Source organism: Schistocerca americana, chromosome 7 (assembly GCF_021461395.2).
Source record: "Schistocerca americana isolate TAMUIC-IGC-003095 chromosome 7, iqSchAmer2.1, whole genome shotgun sequence".
Lineage (NCBI taxonomy): Eukaryota > Metazoa > Arthropoda > Insecta > Orthoptera > Acrididae > Schistocerca > Schistocerca americana.
This window is the reverse complement of record NC_060125.1, coordinates 174,987,510-175,007,607: the sequence shown is the minus strand read 5'-3', so window position 1 is coordinate 175,007,607 and position 20,098 is coordinate 174,987,510. Positions and strand designations below refer to the sequence as shown.

Here is a 20,098-nt window from a genome sequence, read left to right as displayed (position 1 = left end):
ACATGAAAAATTAATCCTGAAGTTTTGTCCTTTTTAGTATGTATTACCTTTGAAGATATATCAATTACATGTGTGCCAGTAATGCTTTAAATAATGGGATAAATGGATGGTCTTCTTGGCTGAATATTCCTCTAAGTGGCCAGTTTTCAGAGTGTTAGGAAGATTTTTAAACTAAATACACAATGGAATTTTATATGGCTTCCTAAACTGATGAACATAAATGAGTTATATAAAATTAAATCAGTTACACATTTCAACAACTAATTAAGATTTTTAAAAAATCTGTATAGAAAACAAAACTTCATTGCATAAGGTCATATCATTGTTTGCCACATAGTCTCTTTTCCTATAACCAGTGCAATCGAAAGTACTACACATGATTAATTTCTTAACAGGGTCACCACTTGCTATGACAGGGTATAAATGTGGACAAGGAAGAAAATTCCCTGATTTTTCAGTTATAAAAACACTTTTTCCCTGGTGAAATAACACTTTTTTCCGTGTTAAGTGACAGTATACTTTCTCTTGGAATTGTAAAACTTATGAGATCTTCGAGTGGTCAAGGTGTTTTGCACCAGTGACCAGTGTAGAACTGCCTGGTGCTTTAGAAAATGAAACCATTGGAGGGTGGAGGGGGGGGGGGGGGGGGACCACATGCTTTGGAACGATCTTTGATGTGTAGCAACATTTACACTCACTAGTTTCTGAAGCATTGAAATAGAGACTGTACTGCACTTTTGTAAGCCAATCACGGCTCATATCACATGATCTCACCAGCTAATGACAAAAGATATTCAGAGCATAGGACACTTTATGTAGTCAGCCAATAGCAACATCACTGTTTCGTAGTGCAAACACACAAATAGGAAACGTTAATGATTTAAATTAATATACATAGTGTAGCTCCAAGAAAAGCTAAGCTTTCACATGTAATATTGGTCTTTTTTTTGTGTGTGTTACACTTTAAGATATATCATGCAAATGTACCAACAAAATTTTAAATAGTGACGTAAATGCCTGGTCTTCTGGGCTCCAAATTCTTCTAAGTGGCAGGTCCTCAAAGTGTGCAGTTTTGAATGAGAGTCAAACACACAGTGATTTAAGAAATTCATCACAAATTCTCACATGTACCCACCTCGCATAAAATGAAATTCACTTTGAAAGTAACACTTTTCAAACCAACATTTGCAATATTTTCCCACAACCGGTTAGGATGCCAGAAAATAGGCCTTACTGCGCATGTGCAGCTACAATGACATAGGAGACTCATATGCTTATATGTATTAAGCATTAGTAGATTTTACATTATGCCATAAAAGAAACAGGACATCTGAGGATAGTACAAGAGGATCAGAATTTCGTAAATGATACTAAAATGCATAATTCAGCTTAAAGTGCACATTCGTATGTCCAGATTCACAATGAAGTAGGCCCCAACCTGATACTAAGCTTTTCAGTGTGGTTTTTGGGATGTAAATTTTCTTGGAGTACCAGTACTGTATTATCTCGTGTTTAGTTATTCATTATGGCATAATGCCACACATGCCAGAAGATGAAAATGTGCACCTTAAATGCAGTGAACAGTCGAAACTAACCAATAGGGTGGAATGAAACACTTCGTTTCAAATTAATTGACTGCCTCAGCAGAAAAGATTAATAAAATCCAAAGTTCTTTAGCAAACCGACAAAAATAACTTCATTGATCTGCAAGGCAATTAATGCTTGGCTGCCAAAAATGTGGAAATAAAATCAAATCATGAAACTGAAACTAATAACATATTTTAGCCTTCTGTAACTATGTGAATGTATTTCAATTCACTTCATAGCTCCTGGCCACAGAAATCTATTTTGTTTTCCTTTGATGTGAGAGCTGTAAACAAGAAAGAAACAGCAAAAATCACTAAACATAAACATGGGTACTGTGGAGACTACCCCCTCTCATCAATGCACCCCACACTGCTCTGCACAAAGGCAAACTGGCATCTTGGGGGTGCCAGAAAATTTTTTCCGGGCAGCATCTGGCTGCTTGTTGCTACTGCCGATACAGCTAACAGACCCACTTCAAGTAGCCAGAAATGGAAGAAGGCACTGTCCATACGTGACTCAACTGCTTAAGCTCAGTGCCCGCTGGCAACTGCTCAAACGAACCTAACGTAAACAGTTGCAACATCATGCTCATCAGTAGCAGTTTGTTGTTACGGAGCATTACATAGTCTTCATCCTAAAGCCTTTGACACATTTTGTTGTTGGTTGTAAATGGCGCATTTCCTTTACAACTTAAGTTTTAATACTTGTTTATGTATTTATTTTTCTCTCATTTATGTTTTCTTGCTGCAGTATTATTCTGCGGTAATGGGAAACAGTAATATTCTTTGTTAGAGTATCAGTTTTCACCAGTCACAATAAAAAAGTTTAACTGAAAAGCAAAAACAATGAAAAATTCCCAGAATTTTAACAAATTCCTAGATTTTTCCCAGTTTTCTTCCAGGTGACAAAATTCCTGGCTTTTTCCAGGATAAAAAAAAAAAAAAGACGGTCAGATACAGAAACATCTAGTGAGTGTGAGGAGGCGGCATAATCCCAATATGTGATGTTAAATTTTGGGAGAATAGTTTTCAAACAACTTACTTAGTAGACTGAGGCTCTATCTTTGTGGAACTGCATTTCTTCTGTGTAGAACTGTAGCCTCTGAAGTTCTAGATACAAAATACTTTGTGTAAAATGTTTTACTCACCTACAACTCCCTCTTCATATGCATAAGCTTTAACGATCAACACATTCAAAACACCACAAAAAAGTCACCTCTGGACAATATAGAAACCTCCCTCTATTATTTAATTATTGATTCTGGTATGTTTTGGGCACTACCCATTTTCACGTAAGACACACAAAACAGTGCATTCTTACAAATGCTACTACAAATCCATCACATTCAAATTCAGATAGATATACATATGCAAACATTTGAAATGATTGCATTGTTTTCTCTGCCATGTGAAAATGGGTAATGCCTGAACATGTCCAGAAGAATAAACATACAAGTAAGTATATACCACAAAGCAGCTGTTGGTGTTCGTAACATGATTGAACAATCACATTTTAATTGCTGCAATTTCAGGTAAATGTATAATTACAGTTGGTATATAAACTACACTGTAGCAAGCAACACAACAGGCCCAAAGTTGGAGCATGACAACGAATGAAGTGCTAAGGTTTCCAGTAATGTCCTCTCACTCTACCTGTACTGAAATTACTGTCAGATTTGTAGGTAATTTCCGTTATTCTTATTTCGATAGCTAGTAAGTGTACAGCCCCCTTTTGTCACAAATATTGCTAACTTTCACCTGCCCCTCCTTTATCTTTTTTACTTTGATTATGACTATATATACCACCTTATAAGGCCACATAAACAATATTGATCCAGATCTCATTTTACATACTGGTTTAAGTGAAATTAGATTAGATTAATACTAGTTCCATGGATCATGAATACGATATTTCGTAATGATGTGGAACGAGTCAAATTTTCCAATACATGACATAATTAAGTTAATTTAACAACATACTTAAGTTAATATAACTACTTTTTTATTTTTTTGTGTTTTTATTTCATTTTTTAAATTTATTTTTTTAAATATTTTTTTTCTTTTTTTTTCTTAATTTATATCTAAAAATTCCTCTATGGAGTAGAAGGAGTTGTCATTCAGAAATACTTTTAATTTCTTCTTAAATTCTTGTTGGTTATCTGTCAGACTTTTGATACTATTTGGTAAGTGACCAAAGACTTTAGTGTCAGTATAATTCACCCCTTTCTATGCCAGATTTAATCTTGAATAGTGAAGATCATCCTTTCTCCTAGTATTGTAGTTATGCACACTGCTATTACTTTTGAATTGGGTTTGGTTGTTAATAACAAATTTCATAAGAGAGTATATATACTGAGAAGCTACTGTGAATATCCCTAGATCCTTAAATAAATGTCTGCAGGATGATCTTGGGTGGACTCCAGCTATTATTCTGATTACACGCTTTTGTGCAATAAATACTTTATTCCTCAGTGATGAATTACCCCAAAATATGATGCCATATGAAAGTAATGAGTGAAAATAGGCATAGTAAGCTAATTTACTAAGATGTTTATCACCAAAATTTGCAATGACCCTTATTGCATAAGTAGCTGAACTCAAACATTTCAGCAGATCATCAATGTGTTTCTACCAATTTAATCACTCATCAATGGACACACCTAAAAATTTGGAATATTCTACCTTAGCTATATGCTTCTGATTAAGGCCTATATTTATTAATGGTGTCATACCACTCACTGTACGGAACTGTATGTACTGTGTCTTATCAAAATTCAGTGAGAGTCCATTTACAAGGAACCACTCAGTAATTTTCTGAAAGACAGTATTGACAATTTCATCAGTTAATTCTTGTTTGTCAGGTGTGATTACTATACTTGTATCATCAGCAAAGAGAACTAACTTTGCCTCTTCATGAATATAGAATGGCAAGTCATTAATATATATTAAGAACAACAAAGGACCCAAGACTGACCCTTGTGGAACCCATTCTTGATAGTTCCCCAGTTTGAGGAATGTGCTGATCTTTGCATACTATGAGAACTACTTATTTCAACTTTCTGCACTCTTCCAGTTAGGTACGAATTAAACCATTTGTGCACTGTCCCACTCATGCCACAATACTTGAGCTTGTCTGGCAGAATTTCATGATTTACACAATCAAAAGCCTTTGAGAGATCACAAAAAATCCCAATGGGTGGTGTTCGGTTATTCAGATCATTCAAAATTTGATTGGTGAAAGCATATATGGCATTTTCTGTTGAAAAACCTTTCTGGAAACCAAACTGACATTTTGTTAGTACTTCATTTTTACAGATATGTGAAGCTACTCTTGAATATATTACTTTCTGAAAAATTTTGGATAAAGCTGTTAGGAGGGAGATTGGACGGTAATTGTTGACATCAGATCTATCCTCCTTTTTATGCAAAGGTATAACAATAGCATATTTCAGTCTATCAGGGAAAATGCCCTGTTCCAGAGAGCTATTACACAGGTGGCTGAGAATCTTACTTATCTGTTGAGAACAAGCTTTTAGTATTTTGCTGGAAATGCCATCAATTCCATGTGAGTTTTTGCTTTTAAGCAAGTTTATTATTTTCCTAATTTCAGAGGGAGAAGTGGGTGAGATTTCAATTGTATCAAATTGTGTAAGTATGGCCTCTTCCATTAACAGCCTAGCATCTTCTAATGAACACCTGGATCCTACTATATCCACAACATTTAGAAAATGATTATTAAAAATATTTTCAACTTCTGACTTTTTGTTCGTAAAGTTTTCATTCAATTTGATGGTAATACTGTCTTCCTGTGCTCTTGGTTGACCTGTTTCTCTTTTAATAATATTCCAAATTGTTTTCATTTTATTTTCAGAGTTGCTGATTTCAGACATGATACACATACTTCTGGATTTTTTAATAACTTTTCTTAATATAACACAGTAGTTTTTATAATGTTTGATAGTTTCTGGGCCACTACTCTTTCTTGCTGTCAGATACATTTCCCTTTTCCGGTTACAAGATATTTTTATACCCTTAGTAAGCCATGGTTTGTTACAAGGTTTCTTACGAGTATATTTAACTATTTTCTTGGGGAAGCAGTTTTCAAATGCATTTACAAAAATGTCATGAAATAAATTATATTTTAAATTGGCATCAGGTTCACGGTACACCTCATCCCAGTCTAACTGCTGTAGGCTTTCCCTGAAATTTGCAATTGTTAAATCGTTGACTGAACGTACTACTTTGGAGGACTGTTTAGTATTGCTGAATGGAGCTATGTCATATATTGTAACTAGCTGTGCACCATGATCAGAAAGACCATTCTCAACAGGCTGAGCATTTATCTGGTTAAACTTATCTTGGTCTATAAAGAAGTTATCTATCAGTGAGCTGCTATCTTTTACCACCCGAGTAGGAAAATCAATAACGGGTGTCAAATTGAAAGAACCGAGTAATACTTCAAGGTCATTGCTGTAGCCACCAGAAAGATCGCGGGAGGCGCACATTGGCACGGCGCGTCACGGACGGTAGTTGCTGCAAGTAGAGTCCCGTCCACCAGAGGGCACGCGAGAATTCGGACGCGACCACTGCCAGCATAACAACAACAACAACAACAACAACAACAACAACTCCGGCAGCATGGGCCGGGCCCAGTCAGTTCACATAGTGCAGGTCTAGCAGACAGTTCCCGGTCTACACTACGTGAAGTGCGACGGAAACCTGAATCGTGTTATTACACAATTGGCGACGAGTAGGGTCGTTCTTTCGCGTGTTGCGTCGTTGTTCCAGTTTCGCAGATTCTCCACAGCATGGAGGATTTGGTGCGGGTTTTGGTTGCGCAGCAGACGGAGCTCATGGCCACCATGAAACAAGTGCTTCCGGCGTTGCTCTCCACGCCGTCTGCTCTGGCGCAGTTCCCTCCTCCCTTTCCCCCGTATGACGAAACGGCGGAGGATTGGGACGCATATGAACATCGCCTTCGGCAGCATTTCCAGGCGTTTCATGTTGCCGATGCGGAGGTATGTCGTGCTCTCTTCTCGTCTTGGATATCTCCCTTGCTGTATCACGTTTTGCGGCAGCTAGTGCCATTGCAGGAACCCTCGTCCTTGTCTTTTGACGCATTGTGTTCCTTGCTGTCTTCATATTATCGCCGCCGCTTGCATGTTGTGGCGGCTAGGGTCGAGTTCTATCAATGCAAGAAACAGCCCCATCAGTCTTACCGGGCGTGGGCAGCTACCCTGCACGGTCTTAGTCGCAAGTGTCATTTTGTCACGGAGCAGTTGCGAGAGTCGTATGCCCACGTTATGGTACACGACGTCATTGTTCGTTCGGGCCTTGATAGGGAGGTCTGGCAACGGGCCCTGCAGTTAGAAGACCCTTCCCTTGAGGAAGTCCTGTCCATTGCTCAATCGTATGAAGTCTCTCACGCAGCAGGTCAACAGCTGGAAGCGTGGTGCGACGACGCGGAGGTTCAGGGCGGCGCGGCCGCGTCCACTGTGTCCGGGGTAGACGACGTGCAAGCGGTACAATCCGGCCGTTACGGCCGCTCCGGCATGGCGCGTAAACAAAATTCCAGCCGCCGACCCCTGTTGCCGTCCTGTGCGTCGTGATATATACATCATGATCGGTCAGAGTGCACCCAGCGTTGGGCCGTTTGTCGCAAATGTAATAAAAAAGGTCTCATTGCTAAAGTTTGCCGCTCAGCCTTAAAAGAATCGAAGGAAGCGGGTACAGAGGACATGGACGTTGACATTCTGGAAGTTTCATCGGGCCAGGCTTCCGACGCATCGGCACACAAACTCTTTATCGAGGTGTCAGTTCGGTCGCGCCGGTTACAACTGCAAGTAGATACGGGCACGGCAGTTTCGTTGTTGAATGCACAAACCTATTCCGACCTTGGATCGCCCCCGTTGGCGCCAGTTTACCGGCGTCTACGCGGTTATGGTAAACAGTTCATTCCCCTGTTGGGTCAATTCACTACCGACATGACTTACAAATCAGTCACTCGGCCTATTACTTTTATTGTTGTCCATGATGCGAGCTCCGCTAACCTTTTTGGCCTGGATGCCTTTCAAGCTTTCGGTTCTTCTATCGCTGACACCATACAGTTGGTCTCCGAAGACGTTCCCTATCAATCGTTGGAATCTTTGATCTCAGACTTTCCAGATATTTTTGAGGAGGGCCTGGGCTGTGTTTCAGATTTTGAAGCTCACTTAATGTTGAAGCTGTCGGCTCGCCCGCGTTTTTTACGCGCGAGGCAGATCCCCTTGGCTCTCCGCCCTCAAGTAAAGGAAGAGCTAGACCGGCTGACAGCCCTAGGGGTCGTTCTTCCCATTTCTTCCAGTCAGTGGGCTTCGCCCCTAGTTATTGTAAGGAAGCCCTCGGGAAAATTACGTCTTTGTGGCGATTTCAAGACCACCATTAATTCACAATTGGTGGTGGACACCTATCCTTTGCCTCGTGCTGATGAATTGTTCTCTGCTGTGGCGGGAGGCCAATATTTTTCGAAAATCGATCTGTCGGAGGCTTATCATCAGATACCACTTGATGAGGACTCCAAACGGCTGGCGGTCGTCAACACTCCGTTTGGCCTTTACCAATACCAGCGGTTGGCCTTTGGAATATCCAGTGCCCCGGCGATATTCCAGCGTTATCTTGAGCATGTCACGTCGACAATCCCTCATTGTATTAATTACCTGGATGACATAATTGTTACAGGCCGCAGCACGAAGGAACACTTGCACAACCTTCGCACCCTCTTTCTCAAATTCAGGTCTGTGGGCTTGCGTTGCAACCTGCATAAGTCAACCTTCTTCCAACCGGCCATTGAGTATGTGGGCTACACCATATCTCGGCACGGCATCCAGCCACTAGGAAGTTTGGTCCAAGGTATCGTCAACCTTCCTCGGCCCGCTTTGCTGAAAGAGTTACAAGCTTTTTTAGGCAAGATAGCCTATTACCACCGGTTCATTCCCAGGGCTTCCACTACAGCCCACCCCCTGTACTGCCTTCTGCACAAGGGTGTTCCTTTTGATTGGTCGCCTGCATGCGAGCGAGCGTTCACCTCGTTGAAGGGCCTCCTCACGTCAGCCCCTTGTTTGGCTACTTTTGATCCCCATAAGCCGTTGGTCCTGGCTACAGACGCTTCGCAGTATGGGGTGGGGGCGGTCCTGGCCCATCGCAACGCAGATGGTTCCGAGCAACCACTGGCGTTTGCGCCTAAGACGCTTAGTCCCGCGCAGGCTCATTACTCCCAGGTGGAAAAGGAGGCTTTGGCCATTGTTTACGCTGTTACCCAGTTTCACCCTTTCTTGTATGGCACGAAGTTTCAGTTAATCACTGACCATAAGCCGTTAATATCGTTATTTGGCCCCGCTTCTCAGATTCCGGATAGGGCGGCCCACAGACTACAGCGCTGGGCCTTGTTCCTCTCTAAGTACCATTATGACATTCATTTTCGCCCTACAGGACAGCATGCCAACGCCGACGCTCTTTCCCATCTTCCGGTGGGCCCGGATCCTACGTTCGATCGAGAGGAGATTATGTGTTTTCATTTGGATGTGGCGTCCCGCCAAGCGGTTGATGGCTTACCGATCACTAGTTCTCGAGTCGCCAGGGAAACGGCGGCTGAACCGCTTCTCCGGCAAGTAGTTCGCCTCATTCAGCAGGGGTGGTCTTCCCGCCCTCCGGGCCGGGCCTCGGACCCTCTTCGTAATTATTTTCTTCTACGAGACCGCCTCTCGGTCTTGGAAGGAGTTCTCCTTCTGGCTACCGATGATACCGCTCCTCGCATGGTTGTTCCTGCAGGTTTACGAAGGGAGGTCCTCACGTTATTACATGCAGGGCACTGGGTTGTTTCCCGTACTAAAACCTTGGCTCGCAGACATGTGTACTGGCCCGGTATTGACAGAGAAATTGAGCACTTGGTGGCCGCCTGTTCCCAGTGTGCGAGCCAACAAGCATCTCCCAGGGCAGCGTTCTCTTCATGGCCACCGGCAACCCAAGCATGGGAACGTGTTCACATCGATTTTGTGGGCCCGTTTCTCAATGGCTTTTGGTTCATTGTCATTGATGCTTATTCCCGATTCCCATATGTGGTTCGCTGCTCCTCAACCACTTCAGAAGTTGCAATCCAGGCACTAGCAAAAATCTTTTCTGTGGAAGGTCTGCCAATCACGCTGGTCTCGGACAATGGACCGCAGTTTATTTCGCAGACCTTCCAGGATTTTTGTAGGCACTTCGGTATTCGGCACGTTTGCTCTCCCCCCCTTCCATCCACAATCGAATGGGGAAGCCGAGCGCATGGTGCGCACATTTAAGACGCAGATGAAAAAGTATGTGCACGAATTTCCTGCGGAGGAAGCATTGACGTTTTTCTTGACGGCATACCGGACCACACCAATGGGAGAACACAGCCCCGCAGAGCTCCTCCATGGGCGTCAACCTCGGACTCTGCTGCACCTCCTCCGGCCTGGTCCTCGCCAGTCTTCACAAAACGGAGTGCCTGGTTTTCCACTGGGTACGTCAGTCTGGGCCCGCGGGTTTGGTCGCAATCCACGTTGGATACCGGCGGTGGACCTGCGCCGACATGGCTGCCGGCTCTATACCTTGCAGGCGGGGGACCGGGTGGTACGTCGTCACCAAAATCAGCTACGTCCACGTTCGGGCACCCACCCTCCGACCTCTCGGACACGGGCTTTCCCATTGCCGGCACCTGTGTTGGTTTCACAGGGGACGTTACCTCCTCTCCCCGCTGTGACTCTGCCGCACTGCGATGGTTCTCAGCCTTGGCGGCCTCCAGTAGCTCCAGCACCGGCATCACCATCGTTCGAGATGCCACAGCGAGAGCCGGCCCCCCTAGCAGGCCCGGTTTCTCAGGAGGCTGGTTCACCTGGGGTCGTCCCTTCCCCTTTGTCCCCGCCACTGGGTCTTGACCCTCCCGAGGTGGAACAGGATCCGGCGTTCGACAGCTTGTCGCCTGTTCTGTCCCGGGCTCCAGTTGTGGGACGACGGGGGCCTCTTCGTGTGGGTCACTTCCAGCCGTATTCAAAGGTTCCGGCTCGAGGGTTGGCAGATCCCCTCGACTCCGGCCATCCAATGGATGTGGAGGTCATCGCTCTGGCCCGACGCTCCACCTTCCGACGCAGTGGATCTCAGTGGCTGCACTCCCCGAAGGAGGAGGAGTGCTGTAGCCACCAGAAAGATCGCGGGAGGCGCACATTGGCACGGCGCGTCACGGATGGTAGTTGCTGCAAGTAGAGTCCCGACCACCAGAGGGCACGCGAGAATTCGGACGCGACCTCTGCCGGCATAACAACAACAACAACAACAACAACAACAACTCCGGCAGCACGGGCCGGGCCCAGTCAATTCACATCGGGCAGGTCTAGCAGACAGTTCCCGGTCTACACTACATGAAGTGCGACGGAAACCTGAATCGTGTTATTACAGTCATTTTTCCTATTACCCTCTTTCAGAGAATCTACATTGAAGTCCCCACAAATAATAATTTGCTTCCCTCTGTCTGACAGATAGCACAACAAGGAGTCCAAATTTTTCAGAAATAGATGAAAATTTCCTGATGGGGACCTATATACAGTTACAATTATAAATGTGCCTTTATTTAATTTAAGCTCACAGGCACATGCTTCTATATGTGTCTCTACACAAAACTTTTTTGTTTCCATACTTTTTGCACAATGGTAACTTTTGACATATATGGCAACTCCTCCTTTCTCCATATTTTCTCTCATTACGTGTGCAGAGAGCTTATATCCACTTACATTTACCTTATCCACATCAGTAACAATGTGATGCTCAGACAGGCATAGTATATCTATTTCATCCTCAGCTTCTAAATCTTCTAAACAAACTAGAAGTTCATCTATTTTATTTTTTAAACTTCCAATATTTTGATGAAATATACTTACATTATTTTTAATTATAATTTTATGAGAACCTTTCCTTATTCTAACATTTGGAGTACTCTCCTGTCTGAGTTTCTCATTGTGCTTAGGCCTAGTTCCTATACCAGTGGTCACATGGTGTTCAGAGAGGCAGATTATGTCAACTGGGTTGGGTGACTTTAATTCATCAATGCAATTACCTAGGACTGAGATACAACTTGGCGGAGATAAAATTTCTGGTGATTGGTGAAAATTTATAATTGACAGCTGTGATTGGTGATCCAATGTGCTAGAATTGTGCTGTTTAATTTCTTTCCTAAACTTAAGATTTGTTTCAATCCTGACCTCTCGTAGAACTTGACATCTTTCTGTCTTACCTATCCTAAAAAAGGTGCTGCTCCAACACCTGTAACCACTGGAATTTTACCATTCATGGCAGTGCCTCCCCCCCTTAAATTTCCTGTGACTCAAGGCCAAACGTTTTTCGGTTGGATTGCTTAGAAAACATATAATCAATACACACAGGCACAAGGAGCGAGTAAAAAGTAAATTCCCCTCACTCACTATCAACCAAAGGACAGATCATTTTCCAAGACTGTCAGGATACACACAGTGCACAAATAAATTACAACTTCTTATGGAAAATTTATGATTCAGAGTACATTCTATAGGTGTTATTCTCAGATTCTTTGGTCAATGGCTGTTTGACTGTATTTCTGGAATTTCGTCAAAAATGTGTGTGGTGGTGTCCATGATTCCTAGAAGTCTTGATTATTGGTGTCAGACAGAACCACAGAAGCTTCTACCATTTCATTTAGGGCATAGTTTGAAATAAGTATATACAACTGTTCCTTGTAGTACAACCACAATGGTTGCCTCCTAATTAAAATACTCTTCCCAAGCAACTCTTCTAGACTCCAAACTGGTTTTTGTAACAAGCTGGTTTACTTCACACAAACACTTGGTCTGATTCCATAGAATTATATTTAAGCTGCCACGTTTTTTGCAATACTATATGAAGCTCACCATTTTTCCAGCATAGTTTGAAATTTGGAAACCAGGCATAACCTGTCTGTAAACCTTTGTAAACAATGTTGGCAGCTATTTGCACACATTACATACCTTCATATCACCTCACATGTTAGGTAGATTATTGGACATGTCACTGAATCACGTGAATAGAAGTCTGTGCCATAATTCTGTGCTCTCTTTGTGTATTGACATTTTAAGAATCCCACCTGCATATAATATCTATTGCAACAGTTCATTTCCAGTTGTTGTTTTACTCTAGAGGAAAGGCTTGACCCTGTTGCCCACCGATTCCACTGAGCTTCAGCATATTTTGTGACAAACACTCAAAAGCAACTCCTTTGGAAGGAGTTTTCATAAGAACTAGGGTTGAAGATTACTATGTTAGTATCAACTTCAGATAAAGTGGAATTGATAGAACATGCTGCAGTTATGCGCACATTTCTGAGAAATAATGCCTTGTGGCTCTATATGAAGAGTTAATTTCAAGATTTACACAGAAATTGTGAGTGTGTTGAAAAGATGGCCCATGCATGGTACCCCTACATATGCACCACAGTGTAGAACATTGAGACTATTCAAAACCACATTGAAAGTGATCACTGAGTGTTTTTCAGATCACATGGAATTTTTAAGGTTATCAATCAATCTATCTACATATGGAAACTGGACAAGCGTGTTTTTTGTGTTCCAGGACCTGAATGAAGGGCACAAACTACACAGGTTGAAATTGCTTGTACACATAATAATCATTGTGTAATGTGATGTGGGTGCATTAGTACATTACTTGACAAGAAGGGAACAATACGGAGTGCACACAGTGAAAACCATGGCAGGGCATTTATTAGCAAGGTCTTTGCCATAGTGTTCTGGAAGTGCTGAAGCACTCTGCTTGTCAATTATCTCTAAGGATGTACTGTTAAGGTTCCCTACTACTGTAAGCTGCTTTTCCGAATCCGAGCTGTTAAATCACAAAAATTTCATTGGTGCACCAATAAGTTCTATGTTGCTTCTCCATGACAATGCCAACACTGTATCACACTAATAACGCAACAAACAAACCAATATTTACTGCACTGTGATATAGCCCAGACAAATACTATTTCATGTATATCAGATGAATGAATTCTGCAGTTGCAGTGAACACACATCTTGTACAGAAATAACAGCACTCACATATATAAAAAAGAAGCTCAGCCAAAAGCAAAAAAGTAATGATAAAATGAAAGAACTAATAATAATAATAATAATAATAACAATAATAATAATCTATGAGCAGTGCAAACTACCAATGGGGGAGGGTAAAGAGAAATGCGCAAACTGCAACGGAGCACACCCAGCTAGCTACCTAGGATGTCCCAAATACAAAGCTTTAAGGGACAGGCAGAGGGGTAAAAACAACAACAGCAAAACACCGCAGTACAACAAAAACACAGCACCTCCCAGGCCACCTCCCTCACCACCCCAGAGAAAACGAAACAACGCTGTCAAAACACCGGTCTTCGCCTCCACCGCCTATTCTCGTGCACTTTTCGGTGACCCACCAGACCCACTGAACCACATTAAGCAGAAAGGAAGGAGGAAGGGGATTTATCGACATAAAAAACCTACATTATGGACAGGTAGACAATTTAAGAAAATTCTTTCTAGAACGAGCAGAAACTAGCAAAATACACAAAGCAATCACTCATATAAATACATCGGCTACACCACTGCAATTTCATAACCACTTCTACAACCCTTTAGATCACATAACATCAACAGATACGAAGAAAGTAAATTGGAAAAAGAAAACACTACACGGCAAGCACCCGTATCATCTAACACAGCCACACATCGATCAAGACGCATCCAACACATGGCTAAGAAAAGGCAATATATACAGTGAGACGGAAGGATTCATGATTGCAATACAGGATCAAACAATAAACACCAGATATTACAGCAAGCATATTATTAAAGATCCCAATACCACAACAGATAAATGCAGACTTTGCAAACAACAAATAGAAACAGTAGATCACATCACAAGTGGATGTACAATACTAGCAAATACAGAATACCCCTGAAGACATGACAATGTAGCAAAAATAATACATCAACAGCTTACCTTACAACATAAACTTATAAAACAACACGTTCCCGCATACAAGTATGCGCCACAAAATGTACTGGAGAACGATGAATACAAATTATACTAGAACAGAACCATTATAACAGATAAAACAACACCACATAACAAACCTGACATCATACTCACCAATAAAAAGAAGAAATTAACACAACTAATCGAAATATCCATACCCAATACAACAACTATACAAAAGAAAACAGGAGAAAAAATTGAAAAATACATCCAACTGGCTGAGGAAGTCAAGGACATGTGGCATCAGGATAAAGTTGACATTATACCAATTATACTATCAACTACAGGAGTCATACCACACAATATCCACCAGTACATCAATGCAATACAGCTACATCCAAACTTATATATACAACTACAGAAATCTGTAATTATTGATACATGTTCAATTACCCGGAAGTTCCTAAATGCAATATAACACATACCATACAGTTAAAAGGAAGTGACGCTTGATCAAGGTCCGCGTCACTTTCCATTTTTAACCAGACTTAACGTCTGAGAAAGTGAAGAAAGACTGAATAATAATAATAATAATAATAATAATAATAATAATAATTTGGTGTGGCTCAATTGCTTTATGCAAATCTTTCTATTTGACGCTGTGTGTGTAGTTAACCTACTCCATGTATCCAACCGGGGAAGGGAGACCTACAGTTTATCAAACATGGTATCCAAACCAGGTTTCATTTCTAGTAACTCTTCACAATAATTAGAGGTGATGGCTAGATTAAAATGAAAACAAAAATCAATGGTCCAACCAAGATTAAATCCTGCAATATCTCAGTTTCCAGGAACAGGCTTTACCGCTAGCCTACCAGGCATGACATGTATACAGGGTGAACATAAATAAAACTGACACACTGCAGGGACGGATTACTGACTGGAAATGGAGAAAAAAAAAGGCATATGGTCATGGGTCCAGAAATGGATCACTGCCACAGCAGATGGCATTGACAAATGACAGTTCCTTTGACCACGTGCCCCATGTTCCTTGTGTGTTGCAGGCTGCGTAATTGTCGCAGTGTACTATAAGCAGTGGAATAGTCCAGTATTCAACGCAGGAACAAACCAAGATGGTGTCTGGGTATGACCAAGCAGATGGAAATGGTAGACAGGCAACACAGCTGTACCAAAGCAAGTACCCTCACAGACATCAATCATATCACGCAACATTTCAAGCCCATTTTGGGGGTTTGTGTGATTACAGGTCCTTTCAGACAGACGAACATGCGGGGAGGAGGCCGACTGTGCTTAAACCAGATTTGGTAGACCGCATTGAACAGGATAATGAGACGAAACAAAATACAAGCTCCAGGCATATGGCCCACCATCATGATGTACGCCAAAGTACAATTATCTGCACCCCATGGGGCCCACTTTGAACATCTGTTGTGAGGTGTATGCCATGCAGCCATGTACTGTTGTGGGATGATCTGTTATCGTTGCATGCACACCGTCCATTTCTGGACACATGTTCACAGGATCTTTTTTCCTCCATTTCTAACCAGGAAACCATCCCTAAGTTTGTCAGTTTTACTAATGTTCACCCTGTGGAGGTTTGTATGTAGGGTTTGAGGAGTGAGTCTGTGCGAGTCGAAATATGCGACATGTATGGCAGCATCTTTTGAATGTACTGATTTAGAAGCTTAAATTATTTACACCGCCAAGAGATCGTAGACCTTAGTATTTGATGTAAATTTCAATTTGAAACCTTTATCCCTCCAGAAAAATAAAACGAAGTGATTCTATAAGGGGCTCTAGGGAACCCTAGAAAGATTGCTTATTATTGTAAAATCTGCTAATTAGTTCTAAATGTGCTCTACATAAAAATAATACTTTTAATTTAATAAGAAAAAGTCTCAGTTACGCTGTGTTACAACATTTTCATCACCTGTGAAGAGATATTAAGCTAAACCTCCACCCACACACATCTAATGATTTAAAAATGTACTCTTGTCTGATTTCACTTCCATTAATCTCATGCAATGACATCTACTGGTCCTTTTAGTGCAATAAAACTAATTGTGTATTAATCGTGTACTTCTGGGTGTTTCCATTTTATTCACAAGTGACTGAGTCAATTTCTTCAGGTGCTGCAAATTGTGCTGTTATGTGTATTTGCAACACTAGAAGGAGATGACTTGGTCAGTTGTTGAAATACTGTGTGTAAACTAGAAATGCAAACACTCAGAAGTACATAAATAATCAATCATGCTGATGAAAGCTCTTTTGTATCATTTTAAACAATTTCCTCACCTGCACTATCCACAGAAAACTGAGTACCCTTCTGTACTTAGATTTCTGTAGTGCAACATTCAACAATGATAAAATAAAAAATGTCTTGCACTTATCATGTAATCTCAAAGACAGCAGTAATTCATCAAATTACGAGTAACCCTGCATCAGATGGGATTATCATTTCCTACGAAGACTGTACACGGCTTTGAAAAAACACTATAATAATTAAATTATTACTAGTAACATCTTTTTTAAAAAATCTTTAAGCACTCACTTTGGCATAAATTTGCTGGTTTTTCGCCAGGACAAGTTTGTAACTGCTCTTGGATGTGCTATATACACAAAGCCAAAATTCACTTCACTTATTGTTGACTGCCCTCCAAATGGCTGATCAATACTTTTAGATGGGAATAATACTGTAAAAGAACAATGATAGTGTTTATAAAACAAATTATAAAATATGAGAACAATAAAGTAGAAAATCTGAAAACTACACAGAACAGTATATGCATTAAAGATCATACTCATCAATGAGCAACAAGAAATTGTTATTACTACAGGAAATCTGATGATTAGTCTGAAAAAAGGGGGTTATTTGCAAATGATTTGGTGTCTGTAATACATGGTGGTGGTGTTGTTCTCCAAAGGTAAACTGTCCAAGCTAGTACATTCTGTGCAAGCATCCTCATCTCTGCGTAACTACCACAATCTGCGTTCAAATGAACTGGCTAACTGTATTTCAAGCCTTGGTCTCTCTCTACCATTTTTATCCCCAATACGTTCTTCTGTTACCAAACTGATGGTTCCTTGTTGTCTCATGATGGTCTCAGGCATCCTATCAGTTGAAACCATTGTCTTGTGAACTATAACACATACTTGTAGAGCATGGGAAAAAGTGCAGACAGAAGTATGGTTCAAAGTAAATTAGAATCTTCTATCCACTGTCCTGGACAGGCGAATTTTAGGATCACCAGAAGACCACTATCGAATAACAAAACAGAAAAAAAATGTTAAAAAAGACAGTGTCATAAAGATTACAAAATCAATAGTGTAGCTTGAGGGATGTAGAGATGGCCAAGGACTCAGACGTATAGGGCAGCACAGGGCAGCCAAGCTGGATAATACTGTCTGCAGCATCAGGCCATGGTCATTAGATCAGATAAGTGTATAGGAAAATATTGTACTGTGTTGTCTATCATCATATCGGATTTCATTAGGCATGGCCTGCAACTCAATAGGTATGGGGAGGGGAGGTTGGCAAAGCTTATAGATGACAGTGTAGTGGGCAGCGGTGGGATCACTCATGGGAAAATTCCTGAAGTAGTTGGTGTTAGAGCTGCACCATTTTTAGATTGAAGTCAGTTGACAGGTATGCCTGCTTAAAGAAAGTTTCTCTAAAAAATGAACCGCCTTCAAAGAAGATCAGGTGACCAAGTGGTGAAGGAATTAGCATATTTCATCACAATATAACAGGTATTACAGGTAAAGTTTGCAAACTGACATTACTTGTATATCACAGTACCACTTAAACAATGTGATAGTTTAGAGGCTTCCTTTACCAGGATACAGATTAGCTGGCTGTTTTTCAAGGAGTTCTTTATGGAGTGGGGGAGTGACCAAGTATGTAAGAAACAGCACTCCAGTTGAGTCCGTAGATGTATCACAGTACTGCACTGAACAGGTATTTGAATGTTGTGGGCAGATAAATTAAGTGACACTAAACTTTAATTTTAGTTATTTACAGATATTTATAGGTAGCCTAACTCTGATTTCAGAGTATTTCCATTCAAGCTAGAAACGAGTCTTGGTTCATTTTATAGGAAGCACCAAAACTTAGTTTTATGTGTGACTTCAATATTAGTTTTGTATGTTATTGTACAAGAAAAAGGAAGCTGGAAGCTCCCCTAAATTCACATGACCTGATGCATCCTGTATTTTTCCCAACCATGGTGCAGAGGAACATTAACACAATTACTGAATATATTTTTATTCATTCTTCATTACTAGATGGACATTCTATCACTAAAAGAGTATATGGTCAGTCATGAAGAAAGTGTCTGGTCAGCAGCATGAGGTTGAGGATATATAGTCAGTACAAAAAAAATGTTTCTGTTACTGATAAGTCAGATATATGTACAGTATTTATCAATCACTTTCTGAACACAGTTGGCAAATTAAATAAAACCTTAGTTTCTACAGGGAATCACACAGATCTTTTGGAAAATGGTCTTCCGAGACTGATATCTGAAATATTCGTCTATGATAGTGATAAGGGAGAGATTGGATCAATAATTAAATCACTGATGACTAAGGACTCTATGAAGGAGTATCTAGCAGAATACTACAGTACTGTACTGTACATGTTGGCCCTGTACTTAGCCATATTCATAATTTTTCCTTCATGAATGGTCAGTTTCCTGAATGATTAACATACTCAGTAATAAAGCTGCTTCATAAAAAGGAAGAAAGGGATAACATAGACGATTTTAGACCTACTTCTATGTCGTCATTGTTTTCTAAAGTTACTGAAAAGGCTGGGTATGTAACGGTAATTGATCATTTCAACCATGTAATTTGCTGTCAAATGTACAGTTCGGTTTTAGAAGTTGTTTAACTACTGAAAAGGCTGTAGTCTCTTTCTTCTCTGGGAGGTACTGAATGTATTAAACAAAAGGTAAACAAGGGGCATCTTTTTTTTTATTTAACTAAGGCATTTGATTGTGTTGACCACAAAATATTGCTAAAGAAGATGGACCATCATGGAATATGGGGAGCAGTTCACAATTGGTTCAGCTCTTACTTTAAGAACAGACAGCAAAAGGTCATTCTCAACAATACTGAGAATGGCTATGATGTGGAGCCTGAGTGGGGCATGGTTAAATGGAGATGCCCCAGGGATCAGTGCTGGGGCCACTCTTGTTCCTAATTTGTGTAAATGAGGCGCCTTCTAGTATAACAAGTGATTCTAAAATATTTCAGTTTGCTGATGGCACAAATTTGGTAGTAAAGGATGTTGTGTGCAACACTGGCACTGCTACAAATAGTGCAATTCCAGACCTAAGGTCACTGCTTGTAGAAAATAAACTAAAACTAAATCACAGTAAGACTCAGTTTTTACAATGTATAACACACAACTCAACAAAACTCGACATTTTGATTACACAGAATGGGCATATGATTAATGAAACCAAACA

At 41.0% G+C, this 20,098-nt stretch overlaps 1 protein-coding gene across 1 annotated transcript in view; it reads right to left on the bottom strand.

Annotated features, from left to right (window-relative positions):
* LOC124621800 (dmX-like protein 2) overlaps positions 1 to 20,098 on the bottom strand; it is a 351,417-nt gene that overhangs the window by 316,689 nt on the left and 14,630 nt on the right. Inside the window, exon 5 of the mRNA XM_047147237.1 lies at positions 17,179 to 17,320. Coding sequence (XP_047003193.1) covers positions 17,179 to 17,320 — 142 coding nt within the window. The remainder of the gene's footprint in view (positions 1 to 17,178; positions 17,321 to 20,098) is intronic.